Source organism: Apteryx rowi, unplaced genomic scaffold (assembly GCF_003343035.1).
Source record: "Apteryx rowi isolate R43461 unplaced genomic scaffold, aptRow1 scaffold_17, whole genome shotgun sequence".
NCBI classification, from domain to species: domain Eukaryota; kingdom Metazoa; phylum Chordata; class Aves; order Apterygiformes; family Apterygidae; genus Apteryx; species Apteryx rowi.
Genome location: NW_020447974.1, coordinates 2,217,403 through 2,239,677, shown reverse-complemented (window position 1 = coordinate 2,239,677; position 22,275 = coordinate 2,217,403). Strand labels below are relative to the sequence as shown.

Here is a 22,275-nt window from a genome sequence, read left to right as displayed (position 1 = left end):
ACGGCGGGGCCGGGCCGCGAGGGGCCGCTCCCACACCCTGGTTTTGACGTTAACTGCCCGCTTTTGCCTGTAAAAGGCTCCCTACATCCCCGCGCGTCCCGGGGTGGGGCTGGCGCCAAGCGGCGGATTTGCGGTCGCGAAACTTGCGCGCTGCCGCTGTGGCGGTTGTGTTTTTCTGTGTGCGCAATGGCCTCTGCTCGGTCTTCTCGGCTTTGCCCAGCAGCCCTGCCTTACGGGTGGCCTTTTCACCGAATGATCGAGGAGATGTGGGTGTCTCCCGGCTGTGACGCCTTTTTTCTTAGACGCAGCCAGGTGGCGGTGAAACCGTTGCTGCACGCTGCAATGCGATTGTGAAAAATAATATTTTGAAGACCCTCCTGATTCGCAAGTTTATATTATTCATCACTTTCAGTTTTAATAATGTGCACTGCTTAAATGAGAAGGTATACATATCATGGTCCTATGTAAAAAAGATGCTTAGAGTATTTTACAACTTTTGTTACAAGGCACCCACAAACCAAAGTTGATTAGAATTTTTAATTAGTTATAATAATATCTAATTATAAATTATTTTTACACATTATACAGAGATTACACAGAGATTACAACTGCATCCTGCATCATGCTGTAGAAAAGGACTAATCTTCTAAATGATCTGAGCTCCATTTCAAATTTATTCTTCACTGAAAATGTACAAGCTTCCAGTATGTATACCAGGTAAAAAAAATGATGGTTGAAATAACAGGGAGGATAAAAAGAACAGAAGAATGAAAGCAAATGAATGTAGACAATTAATAAAAATGTAGTGGAAAAGGGAGTTTTCTTCAAACTTGAAATCTCAGATAGGATGGCCAATAAACTTTCATTGGAAATTTTCTATAACAAGTGCATTTTCACCCTCCCTTTCTTCTTAAATGGGAAGCAAGCAAATTACTTTTCTTGGGTTTTCTCAACAGTGTCTTGTGCTGTTCAGCTACCAAAATTTTGTGACTTTCTGTAAACACAATTATATTGGCTTTTTATGTTAGGTTTTCAAGGATAAATTAGAGAAAACATATTTTTATTACACATTGCAACTACAATTTGGTGTTTTAAAAATGGAAGTTGAGCTGTTTCAATGAAATGCATTTTCAAAAATTGGAAAGTGATTGAAAAAAGCTTACTTTTATTAACACTATTGCATTGCTGTCCTGATTTTATTTAATTTTTAAAGAGGGAGGTTAGTATAAACCCTCAGTAGCATGAGGCAGGCTTGGCTCAAGGCCACATCTTGAGGTAGCCATGAAAGTCTCCGTATAACAGATAAAAGGACTCATCCAAACATACTGTCGTCAAGAAGAAAGGTCTCAACTGATTGACGCTTTCTTTCCCCAGATGCGTAAAAAGACAAGAAAGAGACCTATGCTTGAAGTCTAGGCAAGTTTGCCTTGGTACTGAGCATGTTCTGTTTGCTCTGTAGATAAACAGTCATTTGGTTCATGTTCCTATACTGTTGATTGCTGATTACTGCTGCTATCCATTGGGCATTTCCGGCTTTGAAAAATAAAAGTGAGATAAACTGAAATTATCTGCCTGCTATCTAGATTCAGAGTAAGAGTGGAAGCAGCTTTCCTTTAAGCAGAAAGAAACAGATTATAGAGTTGCTTTGGGGATACTAATCTGTGAAATTCTCCCTACTGAAGTTTTGGTGTTAGAATGAGCATTTTTATTAGAAGAAAATTGTGTCTTTAAAAGGGAGGGKTTTTTTTTTTTCCCCTCACAGTCTCACTTAGAACAGCTGTCTCTCTCACAGTGTTTCAGATTAATTTTGTAATTTAAAAGGCTGCTGTAGGGATTTCTTTGCAATTAAGCTTTATTTTTGATCTTGTAGTTTTGCTGTTCAGCATGGGGGGCCTGTGGAATTTTGCCACTGCTTTTTACTCTGTTCCAAAACAACCTTAATGCTTTATTTTGTTTGGAATTAAATTTCCTCTGATGAAATTCCAGTGATGGCATAGCTGTGGATTATTGCTCTTGTTATTTGTGGAGAATGTTAGTTAAAACTTGCCAGATTTGATTGGTGGTTACACTGGCACAGCTACATTTTTCATTCTAACAGTCGAGGCTAGTGCGAGGTGTTCCCTCAGCAGAACAGGCTAGACCACCTCAGTACGCTACACACCTGCCAAGTAGCCATGCCACGTAACCACATGCCAGAATTAACAGAATTAAACAATGGTCTGATAAATGCCAGAAATCTGCAGAACTGCACTAGGGTATTGGAAAAATCCTTGATTTTTCCTGACCTGTACAACTAACTTGAGGGCTGACTCATATGTTTGTTTAGCAAACAGCTGCAACACTTTAAGGAATTATTGCCCCCTGACAAAAATTACAATCATGTGGCATGGGAGACAGAGTAGGACCACTGAGTGATCCTCAGTCACTCAGTCAAAGTCCAGTGACATAGTCAAATGAGCAGCTGTAGCAGCTTAAGGGAATCCACTGAACTTGAAGCTGAAGAGAGTGAGGATTGCTCATGTTTGGTTCTCCCAGCTTTACTGATAAGTCAGGGGCCTCTCACAGAGGGGAGGCAACAAACAGGAGGAGAGTTAAAGAGTCGGTAATAGGTAAGATTGTGCAGCTGTTTTCCCTATATCTGCAATTTCAGTGCTAATTACTTTGTCACCTGCAGACTACCAATCAGTTGCTGGAACAGCTCTTGCCTTAAAGAAGATCTTGAAATACCACATGAGATAGACTGTAGAAAAGGAGAGAAAAGAAGGAGAAATGCTGAGGTTTTCTGAAAATGAAGGAGAGCTGTCATCTTTTGCCTAGCCAGGAAGACTTTTGCTAGGACTTTTCAAAGATGTAATGGAAGTTGCACAGTAAAATTCCTCAACCTCTGCAGTGGGTTGAACTTTGTGCTTTGTAATTATGATAGTTAAGTGGAAAAGCCCTCTGGGCATGAAGTATGGTTGTGGTGTATTCTTTGCAGTCTGGCTTGAGCAGTTGCAGCTGTTTTATCTTAAGTGATGCCTTTTTGGTTAGGTAGATCTTCTGTTCACGCTGTTGGGTTGCTGATAAAGTAAACCTCTGCTCCATTGGAGAGTGGAAAGCTGGTGAATGGCACATTGGAAGAATGCTGTTTTGGAGCACTAGGTGGGGACAACCAATACCATCACTAAGCACTGTGCCTTAGGGGTATGCGATCAAAATGACCAACTTGCCTGTGCTCCTAAAAAGATTTAAGCAAATAGACTCCCTGAACTGTACTGAAATGCCTTCTGTGAGCTCCTCTAACATTAGGAAGGGAAGGGAAGATTCACTGGTGAGATGAGCAGTAATGGACCATTTTAACAGGCTCTTAGGCACAGGCCTACAAAGTGTGGGATGCCTAGAGTTTTGAAGAACATGCAAAATATTCTTTGTCCCCACTTCACATCAGCAGTATTTTCTCACTTTAATGGCCCTTGGTCACCTGATCTATGCTTACTTTTGTTGTGGCTGATTCAATCAACCCTCAGTTATATAAACCTGCAGCGTTCATGGTGACATATATGCTCAGAAGGTGCTAGACAGTTTTAGAGCTATGCTTTTTCTGAAGATGTCAAAGTTGTAATTAGAATTCAGTTACTAACAATGATTAAAATTCAGCAGTTGTTTTATGCATAATGCATGTAAAAGAGGAAGTGTCTATTACACAGTGGAAAAGGAGATAGGTGGACTAATGACATTTTGCATCTGAAGTTAAAATTTGAGAGTTCATAATTGGCATGCTCTCCAAATTAGTCATGCACACACTTTATTTCCTGTTCCTCACTATGATTTCTAGAAGCTCTAAGGGAACTGCTGTGTTCAAATTACTTTTGAATTTGTGGAAATATTGCTTTGCTTTCAGATGTTAGGCACTATTGTGTCTAGAGTTTGTGCTGCTGGGTGTAAAACCCATATATAGATCCCATATAAATTTCAATAACTGTTCATTTAGAAATGTGCCTTTCATGAGGATTCATTGTAGCAATGCCCACGGTGTGCTTGCAAGAGAAAAATGTGAATAACATTGAAAGTGCTGTTGCTAGTTAATACTGTGCATCTTCTCTTTTTAGATCAGTTTAAGTCCCCAAAATAAGTTTGGGGCAATCATCCTTGTAGACTGAAAATTATAGTATTTGGGAATATTTAGGAAAAAATCCTCACTGTCGTATGTTCATTTTTAACTTTAGGTACATAATTGAAGGGCTTAGTGAAGATTCATGATATCCCCAGCTCCCTTCCATAGATTGTGATAAGGCAGACACCTACGGAGGGCCTAGTTAGAGCCTCCCTGGAGGCTCTTTTGGCCACTGCCTGCATAGCACCCATGCATTATACTTGTTTGGTGTCTCAAGTAAGGTGGAAAGTGTCATGGCCATTGCAATTCTACAAAGGCAGAAGGATTTGACAGCAGGTATTGTATCACTGCTCACATCGCTGTTAGAAATTAGAATAATCTCCGTTCTGCAGATGCAGAATTTGAGGTTTTCTTTGCTCAGAGCAGTGCAGGAGTTCTAGTATATCTAGGAAACCCATGTATCTGTGTCTTGCAGTTAAACTGCAAAGTGATCCTTCAGCCTGGTTGTAAATGTGTAAGAAGGTGTGAAGGGAGAAAATACTAGTATTTCATATCCTGCCTTTAATAGATAGAGAAAATTAAAAATAGATTATTGGGCTACATTAACCGTGTTCTGCTGAATTGCTGCAGTTGAACTTGGAAAAACATGAATATCAAATATTCTGCATTTTTGGAGAAGAGCAATTCTCTTAATTTAAGCAAAGAAGGAATATGAGATCTGCTTTAAATTAAATGTTTGGTGAAATTTGGGGTCCCTGGCTTTACTAGGGCTTAGATTTCAGTTAGTCCCTCCAATTACTTGCAGAACTTCAGTGATTAAACTAGCTATATTTCTCTAATTTAAATAACACATACAGGACAAAGTTTCTCCATTAGAAAGAGAAGTTGCTTTTATTGACAGCTGAAATAATATAGTACTATAATATTGCAATTTTTCTATTTTCTATTCTGCACATCTTAGTGGATTTCCTTTATTTCAAATTAGTGTATAACAAATATTAGTCTAAAAATAAGAGAAATATTCTATATAAATCAGAAAAAAAATTAGGCATTCAACTTGACTAAACATCAAGTTTATTATGTTTTGTAATCACTTATGTAAATCACTGTATATACAATCCCTAATTTGTAATCTCAGGTTATATTAGCATACAACATTCATAGCAAAAATTGTCAGAATATTTAGTATTTCACTAATTCCTCCTTGAAATTTACTTATCGCCTTTAATTATTGCAGTCATACATTTAATTCCACTCCATATCAGAGCTTGAAAATTCATTATCAACTCTTGTTATATAGAATGCTTATTTTTGTATACATAACTTTTCTGTTTGTCAGATTAGAARGCATTTGAATTAACATAAATTAGGAAAACGGTTTTGGTAAAAGCATGTGCTTTTGGCATAGGTAGTAATTTGGCATTGCTATAATTAACAGCACTGCAAGTATTCTACTTGTATTATATTTATGGTTTGACTTGATAGATACCATGCAGGTTTTTTTCTGTCTCCCAAGTCAGTGCATTGTATCTCAATCCTCTTCTGTGTCTATTAGCAACTATGACAATGCAGTATGAAAGAAATATTTATTTATAGATTTAATGCTTTTTGTATTGTAGCTGTTACTTTTGGCTTTCTAGGATAAATATCAAAAGGATTTTAGATTGTATAAAATGAGTGTGGTTTCTTGTCTGTGTTTTTAAAATGTTGGCAGGCTTGTGATACATAGGTAGATTTTCCTTCTTTTGCCTATACTGGAGTGTAAAACTGGTAGGGACCAGTCACATTTTCTTGTCTAACTCCCCACTGTGTTCTGTCTTGGATTTTTGAAAAATTTTCTGTTAACAGGTCAAATTCTAGATCTGTTTTAAATAAGTATGTCTTTAATAAAGCACTGCCATTAAAAATGCATGTGTTGAAATCAAGCATGGGCTATTCTAGGCACATAAGTTTCACTACGAATAGAAAGTCAGAACATTTTTGTGGTTGCCCCTAACCATTAAGACTGGAGGGAGGTTCTTTGAGAGAATTTCTAGCCAAGCCATATAGAGGTGATCAGACACTACTCCTTTTCTTGCCACTGGGAGACTCCTGTTCCGATAGAAAGAAAAATAAAATTACTATTATAAAGACAGTGGTAGCCTGATAACATGCATCTCACTAAACATTAAGTAGAAAACACCAACTGTTTGTATGCCAGGCTGAATATTTTTGATCAGGCTACATGACTGTATTAATCTTGTAAAACACAAAGGTACCATTAGGCCTTAATCTTGCAAGCTCTTGGTCACCTGGCTAATGCCATTAACATGATTAGTTGTACTGTAATACGTGGAGTCCTTATGATAGTAACTTTACATATTTAAAGAAGCATTTTCAGGTTCAGGACCATAAACCCCATGGATAATACAATAAAAAAACAGAGAAGAAAAATATAGCACATGCAAAATTAGTCCATCAGCTCATTTCCTCATGTATAATTACTGTGGGATGAGAGTTTTACAGTATGCCTCAATTTGCTATAAACATTATGTGATAATCTCCTTTTTGGAGACTGAATTAATAGAGCTGAAGAGGTTTATCTTTGCAACACAAATACTGATTTATTCAAGTTGTGTATGAGAAATGTGGCTCTATCAAAAAATTGATTCTGAAAATGGTTTCATGGGTTTTTCTATTTGTTTCTTGGTGACTGATTTTTCTTTATGTGATTGCATCATCCTTATTCAATTTTACATAGTTTCAAGTTCATTTGGCTAACCACTTGATTTATGATGTGCAAACAAAAACAATCCTTTCTCTAACTTTGAATTTTTAATAATTGGGGGAAATGAAAGGAAAATGTGTGGGTTTGGCAGGTGAGTAAGCAAGTGTAACACTCAAAATTTAGCACTGGATGTGTAAATGATGTTTTCAATACATTTTCACGAGTAGAGCTTTGCTTTAAGCTATAAGGAACTATTAGGTAAGGTTCATATTCAGCACAGCCCAGAGGACCATCGGTCCAGATTTAAGTCCTTCAAAAGATGCTTAAATTAGGTTATTTTTGCTCTCAAGCTTGAACACAAGGCTTTCTGCTGATCTAGTCCAGAAATCCCTACACACAGTAGATTATTCTCTGAGTTAAAATCAAAATTGTATAACTTACAGGACAATGAGGTTAGCTGCCCTAGAATGTTCTTGTAAGAGTTCATTCAAACGGACTTGGCGGTAACTCTGTTTTTAAACCAAAAAAAGATTCAGTTAGATCAGTGCCCCTTAGTCCTCCTTAGACTACCCCTTAACCCGCGACTTTCTGCTGTTGCTTTGGCACCACTGGAAGCCAGGATGGCTCTGTGGTCCAAAGTGATAGAGACTGCAAAATAGCAGGCTGTCTAGGGTATGTTGCTTGTTTAGTACTGTTACCTGGGGACCAGAATTGTTGACAACTGTGTAAGATTTCCTGGGAATAGAGATTTTTTTGTACTGGCACAGGACCAGATCTGGGTCAGACAGATTTTTTCAGTGTTTGTTTGGCTGTGGAGTATAGCTGCTTGGGAGCTGCATGCAGACTCCTGTGCTGTCTGTTTATGGCAGTTAATATATTAATTCATCTAATTTGTTGGTGTCCAGCTGCCATGCCACTAGGGCTATATAGCAGTATGTAAATAGCCACCTTGCCACCCAGCAAAAATTCTTCTCTTAATCAAAAGACAGGGAGGTCTCTGTATAATATGGAGTAAAAGAATTAGCTATTTTATGTATAATATATTTGTATGGACTTTTACGATTTGCATAAATGACTTACTTTGAGATTCAGTCAAGATTATGGTCATGCTCAGGCTCTCAAAGCTTTTAAAATGTAACACAAGTCACAGAAAACTAAAGATCAGGGCAGAGTCACATACAGTTTGCAGCACGGGAGATAGGTGTATCTTAACTGAGCCTACCAGATTATTGTGTCCATTTACCAGAGAAGGTAAAAAGCTGTCTCTTTCCCAGTCAGACCTTAAATTTTCCTTCTGTACAGAAATTTTGCTTTCATTTTAACCCTGTGTTATATAAGTAAGAATCTTCCTAATTTATTCAGTTATCTCAAGAGAGTCACCCTATAACATCACCCTTTATCTCTGATGGTGCCATGTATTTTCTCCTGAATTTTAAACCTATTCTCATGTAGTCCATAAAGTTCCCAGAAATGACTTAGCACTGAAGATGGGGGACATGCCTTTCCAGGCATGTAATTGAAACTTTTTTTCACTGGTCTCGTTTTCTAGAAAGACTTGGCATTTTCATATTGCTGACTGCTTTCAATGTAGTTTGTTTTTGTTGCTGTTGTGTTGTTTTGTTTGTTTTCCTCCCCCCGCTGCTTCAGTTGTTGATGTGGACAAGACCAAGCTTAATGATTTTTTTTTTCCTGTTGCATCCTCACCGTTTTTGTACATGGGTGTGTATATCTGGGAGTATATTCCCATCATCTTTTATGCTGGGATATTATAAGGGCTCTGATTCTCAGGTTTTGATGATTTATGCTGAGAGTGCTTTAAAAGTTGTCTGCCTTCAGCTGTCCACCCTAACTTTCTGTTGGTTATCAAATCTATAGAAAGGGTAATACAGTGAGCAGTCAGTCTGCTCCACAGCTGCTGCAGTCTGTGGTACAGTGTGTTATCTCAAATCACCAYTGATTTCAGCTTATGTTAATATGGCAGGCTGTGACCTCTGGCAGCTCAGAGCTCTGACTCACAATCCTTGCTGTGCTGAGGAGGTTACCAGCACCATAAAGTGGAGATAACTACACTCTCAGTCCACTCAGGTTAATCCAAGAGGAACTATAAATTAGATCTCTAGATTAATTCTCTGTGAGTTGCTGGACAACTTGTCTCTTCCAGGTGGCACTGTGGGAATGGTTCTCAGTATTCTGTCAGTACTGGCCTGATGAAGCCTTCGCAGCTCTGCCGAAAAGGTACATTCCAACAAAATTAAAGAGAAACCTAGGCTCTAGGTCCACCAAGTGGATCAGGCAACATCAGCCTCAGAGTGCCTCCGAACTGCAGGTGGAGCTTTTACGTTGTAGGTAGGTTTAGACTTAACTCTGCCTTTGAAGTAAGAATCTGTGTTAAATCTCTGCTTTGGACAAATTCAGAGCGCCAGTCATAGGGTCTGGATTCTGCTCTAAATTTCCCAAAGTAGTGAATATTGGAACTGCACTTGCACTTTTAGATAACAAAATTAGATTTTTATCTTGAAATATAGACCCAAACTCTTGAGCTTGCCATTACAGCTAAAATCCTCTATTATTTTGCTCCATTTAGCAATCTGTTAGTGTTTTCCTAGAGTGTGCGTATTATTGCATAAGAAATTGTTCAGAGGTGCATGGATGGATATGTCTACCCTGCCCTTTTAAAAGTTTCAAGCTCTAAAACAACGAAGCAATTTAATAAAGCAGAGCAGAGCTTACTAGCTCAAGCTCAGCACAGTACTCTGTGGCTTCTGGTTTAGAGCTGGCTTTAATCTGGCTGACTCCAAATGTGGGCTGAGCTTGTTCTTATCAGTCTGGAAAATGCCATGTAAACATGCCTATAGAGTGCTCCAAGTGAGGTCTTACACAGTGCTGAGTAATGCAATCGTACTACACCTCTGGAGTGTTTACAGTAAAAATCCAATTTCTGAATGTCAAAGGTAGGTTCATACATGTCACGTGTTTCTAATTCTGTATCTGGTATTTCGCGTTTTCTTACTAATTGCTTCAAACATTTAGTCTATGTCGTAAGAAAAGGTACGAGTGTAAAAAGGTAGGCAAAGCTTTACCTTCTCCTTGAATGCTTCCAGCTCTGCATCTGTAATTTTCCATGGAGTCTCTCGCTTTAATTTCTCAGCAGTTGTTATATCTTTGCAGCTTTCATGGAGGCGATACGGTTCAATCATCTCTTCAAAGAATTTCCAGCTGAAACAGGAATTACAAAGGAGGCCTTACTGCAGGATACTAATTTACTATTTCATAGATATTCTGTGCATGACAGGCCCTGTTGACTACAGAACTGTAACTGAAAAACATGCAAAATCTTTAACTGTTCTGAGCTGTGTTGTGCCCTAAGTTATGTCTGTGCCACTTTAATATGTTGAGGTTATATGAGGATAAAGACAGCATTTGGCCTGTTGTAGTTGCGGGGAGTTTGCTGCATTTTCCTGGTTGTAGCATAGATACTGAAATGAGTTCTACAGTAGCTCCAAAATGCAGTATATTGGTTACTAACATTAATAGTGAATATGGGACGACTCATAAATACTGAGTTGTTATTCAGATTGTTTTATTGTTAACTCGAGCAAAGACGACCAATACAGTTTTACTGTTACAGTTTTAATGAAGTGGAGAAACAGGCAAAATATATCTCCCATAGCAAGGGGTTGAGAGAAGTGCTGTGGGGTTTTTTGTTTGTTTGTTTTTCCTAGCTGAGGCTCAGATCAGTGTTCATTCTCAATTCTTCCACAGATTTTTCTCTGTAAATTTTGGGTTGTTTCTTAAAGCTTTGACTGACACCATCCAGAAAAGCTTATTGTCCTTCCATGCTTCCCTGCTTGTCCCTTCGCTGGAGGTTTCCACCATGCCACAGAGACCTCAAGGCTTCTCCTTCGCGTTAATGCATGTGCGCTGCTTTTAACTCTTCGTGTGGGTAAGCCTCACTGTGAAGGGAAATGGGAGGCCTGGGCACTGGTCTGGCTTTGCTATATGGCCAGCAAGTCAAGAGCAGGGTTAAAGCCTGTGACATACAGCCTTTTACATTGCTATTGCTAAGTTGACAGCTTTTCCACATCCTCAGTGCCTTTTTCCATATGTAAAACAATGATAGTCTCCTTTGTGAAATAAATGGATGCCAGCTGGGAGAGAAACAGTGGTCTAGCAAGTGTCTGGTCACAATATTCACTTGTTATGTTCTGACAGTGCTGATGTGGCAAATGTATTTGCTTTTTATGTTAATGCCAAATACAGACTCTCTTCTGATTTTTAATGCACGTGCTTTTCTTTCGGCTTGTTGCATTGCAAAATAATTGCTTAGTACTGGGAAGAAAAAGGAAGAAATCATTCTGCACAGCTCTTTGTATAATTAAAAACAAAATATTAACTGAGGAATCAAAAGTGGACTAATAAAAAAAGTGGACTTTAGCTATTTGTAGGTATCTAGTAATAAAATATTCATATGTTTTAAATTGTGTCTCCTAGCTAAAAATCTCCTGTGCATTGTAGAAACACTAGTGAATCTATTACTGGTTTTACAAAGTTACAGGGAAGGGAATAGAGCCCCAGTAGGATTGAGGGAGTAGCCTAAGGCTGCACCGGTGTGCAGAAGAAAGGCTGGGGGGAGCCCTTTGGCTCCAATATCTGCAGGTATTGAATGGGGGGGAGTAGGGGATGGGATAGAAGAGTGTATGGCAAAGTGAGAACATTTTCAGCGGATCTTTAAGACCAAGAGCGATACTGTGAATTGCATTAGGATTCAGTTGCTCCCTGATCAAAGTACTATATACTTTTCTGTAAATAAAGCAGAAGAAATAGTCTATTTCTATAAAACTGTGCTTTTGAAAGCAGGTAGTCTTGAAGACTTTGGATGACCTGCAGTGCCTATGTTGCACAGAAACAGAAATCCGGAGATAAGGAAACTTTCCTCACTCATGTTAGCAAAAGAGAGGAGGTGCATTTGCCTGCCACACTGGGCTTCTCTACAATAGATTTTGAAACAAGGGCCTTCTGTACCATGTGTGTGGCAGATATCATTATCTAAAGTGTCAAAATACAAGCCAAAAAAATTAGGAGGAAACTGTGAAGGCCAGATTGTTTTTATATGCTGTGAAGACCAAAATGTTTAATGGTGGCATGGATCTGAAAGTATCTAATACACTTGGAGATGAAGCTGAATACTGTGTTACCAACTTCTTCACCATTGCCTAAGAGCATTTATTCTGTAAATAAGTTAACTTTTAAAAATATGCAGTTGAACCTTCATTATATTTGAGTGATGGGAGAGTACTATAATGTTGTCCTCAGGGGAAAGAGGAGTATGCATGCGTTCGGCCTGAAAAATGTTAAGTTTCTGAATGCCTGGCATGATAAAACCCAAAAGACCAAGTCAGCTGAGAGAGCAGGGCTGTGAAAGAGCTGTGGCTGAACAATACGATGAAATGAAGACTATTGCAACCTAAATGAATATTAAAAGCCATCATAAAATGATGCCCATAAAATTTAGTGACTCCTAACTATGATGTCTAATTAGTCTTTGTATAAAAAGAGGCTGCCTATAGTTCTGACCCTTTGAATTGTGATTTTTAAAACATTTTTTCCCCTGCTCTAAATTCTTGGAAAATAATAGCAATAAAATCACTGTATTATTATCCTTTGATATTTTTTATGATCAACATAAAAGAAACAAGCTCCTGATAAAAGGCTGCTGCTAAATAATGGATTTTGGTAATGTCTCTTACCTCTCTTTGCTGGGCTTCATATTGATATCACAAACAATATTAATGTCAGCAAATTTTATTCTGAATTTACTTAGAAGTGAAGCCATCCTGAAAACAAGAGATAACATTTCATCACTATATTTTTGAGTGCCTTGAATCAAAGAGCACTCATAAATGAGTTAAGATGTCAAATGCAATTGTGTCATTAACTATATGACAAATTACTTTAAATGCTCTAGTTAGTGTTTCAGTTTCCAATTACACAACCAGATTGATATGATTGCTGCAGTGAGGCACCGTGTTGTAATCCTGTTGATACTGGCTAAATTCTGATTCCTGTCCTTGCATCCATCTTGGCTGTTTTCCACTGACGTTTAATTAGATATGTTGTTTTTAACTTGCTGTGTAATTAAGCAGTTCCTGAATTCCATTCCAAGCTGCCTGTGTTTCCACAGGTGGTGAAATGACTATGCCTCTAATGTGTAAAGTGCTTTGGAAGAAAAGGTCCTGTGTATAGTGACGATGACAATGAGCTTATAGTAGCGCCTTTGTTTTGCTTGAAGGCAAACAATGATTAATATAGTTTTTTTAGAAAAGATAAGTAAAATCAACTTGGTCTTAAGTTCTTTAAAGTTTACCAAGGTTAATCACATTTATATGGGCTATCAGTCTATGGTATGTGCATCTGAGAAGCTTCACATGCAGTTTTACTTACTGCTAACTAGACAGTCTTGTGTAAATCCCATAAAACTAATGATATTTTCATTAAAGACTGCAGAGCATTCTTCTCGGAGAAAAGGTAATGTGAGCTGTTAATGAGAAAATTTGTTGAATACGAACTTCCTGTGCTAATCACCATTTACACTGATCCTTGAGGGCCATGCCATGAGTTCAGCACCTTTAGATGAAGKACATCTTTTTTTCTTCATACTGACCACAGTGCAACAAGCTGAGAATTCCCAGCTTTCTGCTATACATGCCTTACATTCAGCAACAATTCAAACTCTTTAAACAGTGAGTGAAAATAGTTATATTTACACCAGTTTTTCTTCTTCAATCCTATTGACTTTTCCTCCAGTAAAGATCCTTAATTTGCAACTTTTCCACTTCTTCCTGATAGTTAGAATGTAAGGAATTAGGATTGTTAGACCTGGAAGAATATACAAAATTGTGGGGAGATCAAATTAGTGCGTTGTATGGTAAAAACAAAACAAAAAACTCCATCCTTCACATTGACAGTGTTGGACGTAAGTTTATCTTAAAATATTTAAGCCAGACAGAAAGGTAACTACGTAATCTAAATGCCAACAGTTTTGTACATGTTCCCAAGTACATTTTTGTGTTTGGTAACACAGAAATCTCTCTGTACTTGATTTCCTTACCTCCATCATCAAACAGCCACCAAACATCAATTGTACCTTTTCCTTGCTTCTTCTTAAATTGAATGCTGGCTTCTAGCAGCTTCTGATTGAATTCACCCACATGCATTGACTGTATTGTGCTAATGGTGCTCTCTGCAATGAGAAAGAAAAATGTGAAGGGTCACTGAAAAGTGAAGCAACAGGGAGACAGGTGGAGAATAAAGCTTTAGGAGAATTCCCCCCAATCTCCTGTTCACTCATTTGGGGGGGGGGGGAATTACATTCCTTGGTACAAAATAATGGAGTAAAGATAAGTGAAATTTCGTCTACTCTTACTATAGTTTGCCTCTTAATTATGAACAATGTGTTTATGAGTTTACCTGTATAACATTCAAAAACAATGGATAATTTTCATAACCCAGCATGTTTGTATGATATTCGCCATTGTTAATTGTATTGAACTAATTGAAACCTCAAATCTGTGAACAGTTCTATATATGGTTAAATTTACTTACAGGAATCAAATTGGCTGATACCTTCATAAACAACAAGAAAACATCTCCCAGAAATGTGTCATGGTATTTTGTGTGTCACCTGAATCCCCATGAAGAACTAGGAAAAGACCTCTTTGATTGCTATCACATGCATCTGCTTTCTTTCATTTGACCATCATGTTTAAAATTCAGCAGGTGTGTAAATGTTTGCTTTAAGGCCACTATTTTGGATATACTTTTAAACAAGATATTGAAGGTGCAGGGCCTGACTTGTTTCTGACATATTTTCTATATGCTAAATCTGCAAAAACTTACTGCACAGATACTGTGGACTTTTAGTATACCAGTACACACAATTTCAATGGGAACCAAAGCTCCTGAGCTTGTGTAATACTGTGTCATTAAATTGTAATATCTTTAAAAGCGTTATCTCATTATCTATTCTCTGGATCTTATTAACTAACCTAAAATTCACTGAAACATAAGAAAACAGTTAGGAAATGTCTGATAGATTTTAGAAGTAAATGGCAATTTAAGTTTGTGTCCTTTACAAGCTTATCTATCTATTGCAAAATATAGAAGTCCCTAAAATGTGCAGTTATGGAGGGCAAAGCTAACGAGGTACAGTGAGAACACAAGTGGAGGTGAGACTAGATGACAGAAAACATAAGCATATATAGCAACTGCCCTGTGCTTGAGAGGGTCTTTGTGTTAATTGAAAATATACTTTGCTTCTTGCTATTTGCTTGGCTGGCTTTAAAATGGACATTTTTGCGTATGTGCTGACAGTATCATCTTCCATTCCATCTTTTGAAGCCTGTGGCTTTATTACTGCTTTTCTTTCAATGATTTCAAAGGGACAGTGTCAGAGCAGTGTTTAAAATGGAGCAGACAGGCTTCTCTAGAGGTTTTGCTCTGATCTACTAGGTTCTGAAAATGCTTTGTTCAGTTTTCCAGTATTCCTAGAGTGTGGGCAAGATAGTTCTGAAACAGTTATTGGCTGTCCTCTGCAGTTCTAGCGTCTGTGCTGGACGATGCAACAGCTCTGGGGAGGATGAATGTATAAGCAAAATGGAGAGGCAGGGATATTTATTAATATAATCTATCTCATATATAGAGCCAAAGTGTGCAATATGTATTTCCTTTATGTCTTTCTGAACTAAATTGAAAAGGGTAGTTGAAGCAGGGGTGCACATTTTTGTTGTATTTGTTATAAAAATATATTCTACTGAAACCTGCAAAAATGATCTGAAGTCTACCAAGTAAAGAATAATGACATTTATGTTTCTAGTCTGTAGATCTTCTTGATACCTGTGGGAGTTGCATGCACAGCTAGATGTAATAGTCTCTGCAGGTGAAAATTCTGAAAATATTTGTCYGTGTACAAACACGGCTTCAGGTGGGTCATTATCATTACAGCCTAGCAATTGTGAAATAAGACCTTTAATTCTGTGTATACTTCTATGTCATTTTACTATATGGGATGTACAATTTTGATTCCATCACCTATATGTTTAGGTTATGTGTTATTTTACAGCATGCTGTATGTGTACTTTAGTGCTTTTACCACTTTCATTTGTGCATTTTTTTTATGAAATCATGCTTAGAACCTAGAGCTGTATTACCACTTTTACCTGATTTCCAGCTGGATACTGTTTTTGTGTGTGAATGTTAAATAAAGTGAGATTGCTTGTTCCCTGAATGTTGTGTATACATCCTGATTTCTTATTTTAAAGGGGAAAAAAGGCCTCTGTTTAAAAATGGAAAATGCCCTATAAAAAACAAAAACAGACTTTTTCTGTGTCCATCTAACATTAATAACCAAATGCTATTTTTGACAAATAGATTTCAGAATAAGCAGGATTGTGAACCTCATCTAGCAAATGAGAAGAAATAGTTTTGTCATACCAGGCAGAGCCTCCTACCAGCAGAGGACACTCACTCTATGCTGCCTTACAAAGTCATGGTCAACTAAGGCAGGTATGCACAGGGTTAGCTCCTATTCCAGAGGCTTCTGGGCGGYTCTGGTGCTTTGGCATTAGAGCCAAAGTCCAGTTTGTACATCAGTGAAAGTATGATGCATTGAAGGATCAGGGGAGAGAGTTCTCATTTCAGTACTTACCCTTTTTTGTTTCGTGTTTTGAGATATTGAACTTGCTGGCTTTTCTGAAGAATCCACAGATACCATGTTTTCCTTCTTCAAATTCATTATCTTTAATGGTAGCTTCTAGTGCCAATCTCTCCTGCTCCAGCTTCTCTAATTCCTCTGTATATTGGGAAGAAAGTAAGGGAACTGGTGACACATCACTTGTTATTTTAAACTAAATCACTTATTGAAATAATGGTGATGAAATTATTGTTGTGGCACTTAGTACACAATGTAAAGCTGCTGGGAGAAAAACTTTTAAGTGCTTTTTAAAGCAAACTGATAGGCAGCAGGAAGCTGAATTCATCTCTCAAAGCTCTAATTTAGGGTGCCTCGGTCTGTCACAGCAATGGCATGTACTAAAGTGCTGGTCAGCTGCCCTTGGACTTCCCTTTTCTTAATCAGACAGATCAGATGTGGGAGAATTACTGTATTTTATAGTTGCATCAGATTTTACTTGTTTAATTTTGTTTTTTTTATTTTCAAGAGTATGAAAACACTTTAGGAAAGCTGCTTTCCTAAAGTGAGAAGCTGATGTATCAAGTCCTTTCCTCAGGGCCCCTACTGCTGCCTTTGAAATTTGTGAAGTCTGCTCTTTGACATCCATTGGCAGTGTACCAGACCTAATTTATGAACAGGGGACATGATTTTCTTGGTTGTTTCTTGCTCTTTGGACTTCGAAATTCTCAGAAATATATAAGGACACTGAATACATGATCAGTTTCTATGCTGAAATATTTTAGTATTGTTTTAATGTGTTTTTTTTTAGTATTTGCTGCAAAGGCATAAGATTTAGCTAAACAATTCTGTAAATTCWGTAATACAAATGAACAAATCTATCTCGACAATATTAGCCTTCTGAGAAAAAGGTAGCATATATTGTTATGGAATATATTATCGTGAGGTACTAATTAGTGTGATATAGGCATTTGCCTGCTGAAACCTTTATTCAAAAGGAAAATTTTTATTTGAGTGAGACACGGACTAAGAGTGAGGCAAATTCATTTAGGAAATTGTGTTTAAAAAAAAAAACAACAAAACTCATCTGCTATATGTTAGCTCTGTTGGCACTCTCAATTGCTATCATTTCTTTTACTTAGAATCCAGATTGACAACCAGGTGCTTCTGATTATTAGAGGTGATGATAGCCACTAACTTAACAGCTATTCAAAACTAAAATTTCTGTTTCTCCCTTAAGCAAGGGTAATAGAGTACAATGATACAATCCCCATTTCAGACAGTTTCTGACTTATATAGCATGCAAAGAGGTAGGCAGTTCTCCTTGAGGTACCAACAGGGGGAAGAAAAAAGCAGAGATCAGTTTGAATTTTTTTCTTAAATCCCTATAGTATTGCACTATAGCTCTCCATGCAAATCAAGCTACCAGGGAGTCTGCCAGATAAATATTCAGCTACCCTTATTTTTTAAAGGAGTTTCTGAAGCCTTTTAATCCTTAAAGATGATTTGCTTTGGGGGGTTGCCCCATCCTGTAATCCATCTTTAATGGGGAGTTAATTTTGATTTTAATTAGTTGAGTAAGACAGTTATGTTCTTTCCAGGTTTTCTCCCTGACAGTCCTGAGAGCAGCCTGTGTCTCAGGGATGCTGCAGAGACAACTGGGAGGCAAATTTGCAGCAGGCGGCAGCAAAGAGTCACCATTCTTCTTTCTTATTACTGCCTATGTTCCTTGTCTATAGATTTTATCCAATTCATTTATAACACAGAAAATCTCTCTAGAAGGGAGGACATGGGACACTAGGTGTAATTTCCAGGTTTAGGTTGACTCTGTCTCATCAAGTGCTCAAACTTAATGGGAAGTGGGAAAATTATCCTACTGAAAATCTTGAGAATTGTTCAGATGGAGTTTTATGTGGAGTCATTTCCTTCCCAGGGTCCCTGGGAAAGTGGCAAGACACTTGTGTCCTAAAGGGGAAAAGGAAAAACAAAGGCAACGGTTGTATGTACATCTTGGAAGCCCTTTGTTTAAATGCAGTCACCTGCACAATTTCCCCCTACCTTTTCACCAGGATAGCACATCTCCCTGAACTGTCATGGTATGGTGGAAGATTTTGTCTTCCCTGCTAATATACTCACCGCTAATCTGAGGAAAAATGGACAAAAAGATGAGAAAGACAACTCATGTTTTCTGTGGTTTCAACATTTTTGCATAGGTGGGAGCTTACTGGGCCACAGCATTCCACAGAGGTTGTACAGTGGCAGTTTCCTGATTCCCACCTGTCCAAGAGATCTCATGYAGGTGGAGTGAGGAAGGTATTCCAAAAACAGGGAGGAAACATGCTCCAGAGTGACTGATTACTGTGCCTCTGCATGATTTTACTGCTTTAGCCCATGCCTGTGCTGGAAGTGCTTTGGGACTTGAGTTTGCAGGAGTGCAGAGCCTCTTACTCTGTGAAGTTTGGCCTCCTTCAGCCACTGCCTCCTTCAGCCACTGCCAGTGGGCATCCTGCTTCAGCAAGGATTTTGGGCAGGGCTGAAACTTACAGGGCAGAAGCAATGAGTTCTTGCAGAAGTTACAGGTCTAGGAACTGTGCCAGATACCAGCCTGTGATTCTAAGAGGTCATTCAGAGCCCTCCTTATCCTGAGAGGGAAGTAGTCTGTGCTAGCCATTTTGCTGTTGTATCTCATTTATACCTTTCAGCTGGTACCTGAAATTTTTGATATCCCTTTCATTAATTGTAGAAAATAGTTGCATATTGGCTTCTAGCTTCAGGACACTTTACACTTAATTTTCTTGATCATGGAATCTCTAAGGAAGACTTAGCTAAATTGATGTGTTTGGAAACAAGGATGGAAAAACAGTTTGTTAACTAAGCATGCAACCAGTATGGATATTAGATGGAATTCCATTAGTTGGTCACTACATACCTTGAACCTGGAGGACTTGAGATATATCAAATCCTTGGCTAATTCTGACGATAATCATGCCAAGCTCAAAATCAAATGCATCACTGGAAAGGGAGGAAAAAAAAAGACATGAAAGGATACCCCTTTTATTAATGAAAGCTGACTTGAGAAGATCAATAAAAGTGTTAGTGCTAACTGGCAGGTGTTGTTGCCATGTATGGGGCTGCTCTGGGTAAAGTTATAGGAGGATTAAGCAAAGTTCTACCAACTTTCTTTTGCTATAAAAAGAGGTGCCACTAGGCATGGGAACAGATAGACTATCAGTGAAATGGATCTTCCTTCTATGACAACACTTTAAGAAGTAGGTTGCCATTAGGTAATTATTTCTACATTCTCTGAGGAAATAAAAAAGCTGGGGTGGGTTTGTTCTTCTTTAACTTGCTGCAGCTTTGCAGTCAAATTTTCAGCAAGAATTTGTGAGAAGCCTGTTTCTAAATGACTGTTTTCTAGCTAAATCCCAACCCACAAAGCTGCTGAGCCTTAGGCACACATGAGATCTGAAGCAAGATTCTTCCTCTGTCCTATTGGCTTAAAAGAAGAATTCCATGATGTTCTCATATTCCCTAAGTATGTACATTAGGGTTGTTTTTCTCTGTGCTTCTGCCTGCAAAAAATGGGAAAATATAGTTCTGTAAAAGCACTGCTGACAGCAGTGCAACTTCTTTATGTAGCATTGTCAAGCCACCTCAGCTCTGACAGTGCCAGATGTTTGCTGAGCACATCTTGCTAGGTGTGTGAAGCCAAGGAGGCTTTTTTAATGTGCAGAAACTTCTGCTACAGAGCTAGCACTTGTGAATCCAGATCTCTAGGTGTTTTCTTCCATAGTTTCTACACATCACATTCTGTATGGAAATGCTATAATCTAGTCTAAAGGGAGTAAAAAAGATCACGCTGAACTGTGACTTACTGTATAACGCCCACATAGTTCTCAACTTGCATAGCTGTAGCATTTCTCCAGTCCTTCTTAAATCCAATCACCAAGGTATTTGGTTTCATTCTGCCCAAGCCGGAGGCCTAACAATATTAAAACACTGCTTGATCAGGTACACACACATGGTCTTACTGTAAATGAGAAATAATGGCAAAAGATAACCGAAGTAATGTTCTGGAGACACTTACAATGAGATTGTGTTTCATGAATGTCCTTCATGCCCATACCCAAGCAGAAAGTTGAAAGATTAGCTCTAAATCATCCCAACTATAAATGATTTTTAGATGACAGAAATGTAGTTTTGCTAAATTAGCATTCATTTGCATTTCTTCTGACATGCTCATATTAAAATGGCTCAATAACTTGGAATCAAGAGAGAATTCAAGCGTCGTTTGTATGCTTATACTAACATAATAACTTAAAGCTTTTATCGGATTTGGAATATTCAATAGACAAACTGTGTCTGAAGTCTCTTAAAACAGATAGGCGGAGAATGAGGAATGGATACCCTCTTAAGAATAACTTTTTTGCCTTTACTTTAGAAATGGTTATTGTTCTATTTGTTGTATTCTTTCCAAAAGATTATCCAAAACTAGCTGAGCATACTTTAAAGATAAATTAGTTTATAACACTTAGAAAGAATAAATCATTTGTCAGGATGTTCGATTGCATCCAAAACTGGGTGTGGATGCTAAAACTTTAACTAAACAGTAAGGGTTATCAGATTTGAATTCATCAAACCTAATTTTCATAGAAACCTTAATATTCAATGTATTAGGAATCATGGGGAGGAGACCCACAAGTCTTGTCAAGTTATTACACAATTTGCTGATTTTTACTACTAGCAAAGAAAAAATGGATAAGAACTATTGGAATCTTGTTTTATTTATTTTTTCCTAGTAGGGCTGATACACCCACACTGTATATATTGAAATGAATAGCTGTTTTGCAAAACAATATAAATGTTTTTAGGGTATTATGGTGATGATTATCCTCTCATCTGCTGGAAGGGAACTATTTGTGGTCCAGTGATAGTGTTTAAGTAGTAATGGAAAAGAAGAGATCATCAAACTATAATAGTTCTCAAAAACATCAGAAGGAACTCCTACTGAGACAATGCATAAACCCAAGGTGAAGTATCCATGTCAGGCTTCGATAAAACAAAGGGATCTTTTTTAATATTTCATCTTGCTCAATTGTACTGTCCGTTCAGCCAGCATACTAAGAGCGCTGGTATGCTACCAGTAGGTGACTATTACCCAGAGTGTTTTAGCTGATTCTCTACTATCTCAGCTTGCACTAATGTCTTTTCAACAGTGTATTTTGTGCAAAGGATGGGAGTTTTCTCCATATTTTGCCTCAGCACGTGTGCATTTAAGTATTCATGTATGTGTGAGAGAGGGAAATGGGAAATATGAAAACAGTGCCTCTGTGTGACCTTCATTAAGGCCATTTTAAATGGACTGTTGGAAATGATCTGCTGTATCTTTAGAGAAATAGAAAAATACTGCTGACATTTGTTTATTTAGATGGCCTTCCCTCTGCAAAAACATAGGCTTATTACACATTTTCAGTTTTCAATGAATGCAAAATTATTCTCAACTATTTAATATCAAGCAATAGATTTAATTTGAAGTGTACCAAATATTGGCTGCACAGACATTCATGTGTTGCCCTATAGGTGCCTCTCTTTATATAATAGGCTCTTGTTCATTTAGGAGAGAATCAGTCTGCCTTGTTTGATAATTCTGTAGACCAGAACCAGATCTGTTTATGAAATAACCTGTAATATAAATATATGTACCCACAGGATGCCCCTTTCTATTTGTAACATTTTCCATTTATACGTAGGACTTCTTAACAAGTAAACAATAATGCTTTACATAGAGGG

General features: G+C 37.8%; 1 protein-coding gene across 1 annotated transcript in view; it reads right to left on the bottom strand.

The window, feature by feature from the left end:
• Window positions 1-6,048: 6,048 nt before the first annotated feature.
• SLC12A1 (solute carrier family 12 member 1) overlaps window positions 6,049-22,275 on the bottom strand; it is a 54,131-nt gene continuing 37,904 nt past the window's right edge. Inside the window, exons 19-27 of the mRNA XM_026060536.1 lie at window positions 20,361-20,467; window positions 19,415-19,497; window positions 16,504-16,647; window positions 13,909-14,040; window positions 13,565-13,676; window positions 12,548-12,634; window positions 9,881-10,016; window positions 7,242-7,309; window positions 6,049-6,184 (exon numbers count right to left, since the gene is read on the bottom strand). Of these exons, the coding sequence (XP_025916321.1) occupies window positions 6,049-6,184; window positions 7,242-7,309; window positions 9,881-10,016; window positions 12,548-12,634; window positions 13,565-13,676; window positions 13,909-14,040; window positions 16,504-16,647; window positions 19,415-19,497; window positions 20,361-20,467 (1,005 nt within the window). The remainder of the gene's footprint in view (window positions 6,185-7,241; window positions 7,310-9,880; window positions 10,017-12,547; window positions 12,635-13,564; window positions 13,677-13,908; window positions 14,041-16,503; window positions 16,648-19,414; window positions 19,498-20,360; window positions 20,468-22,275) is intronic.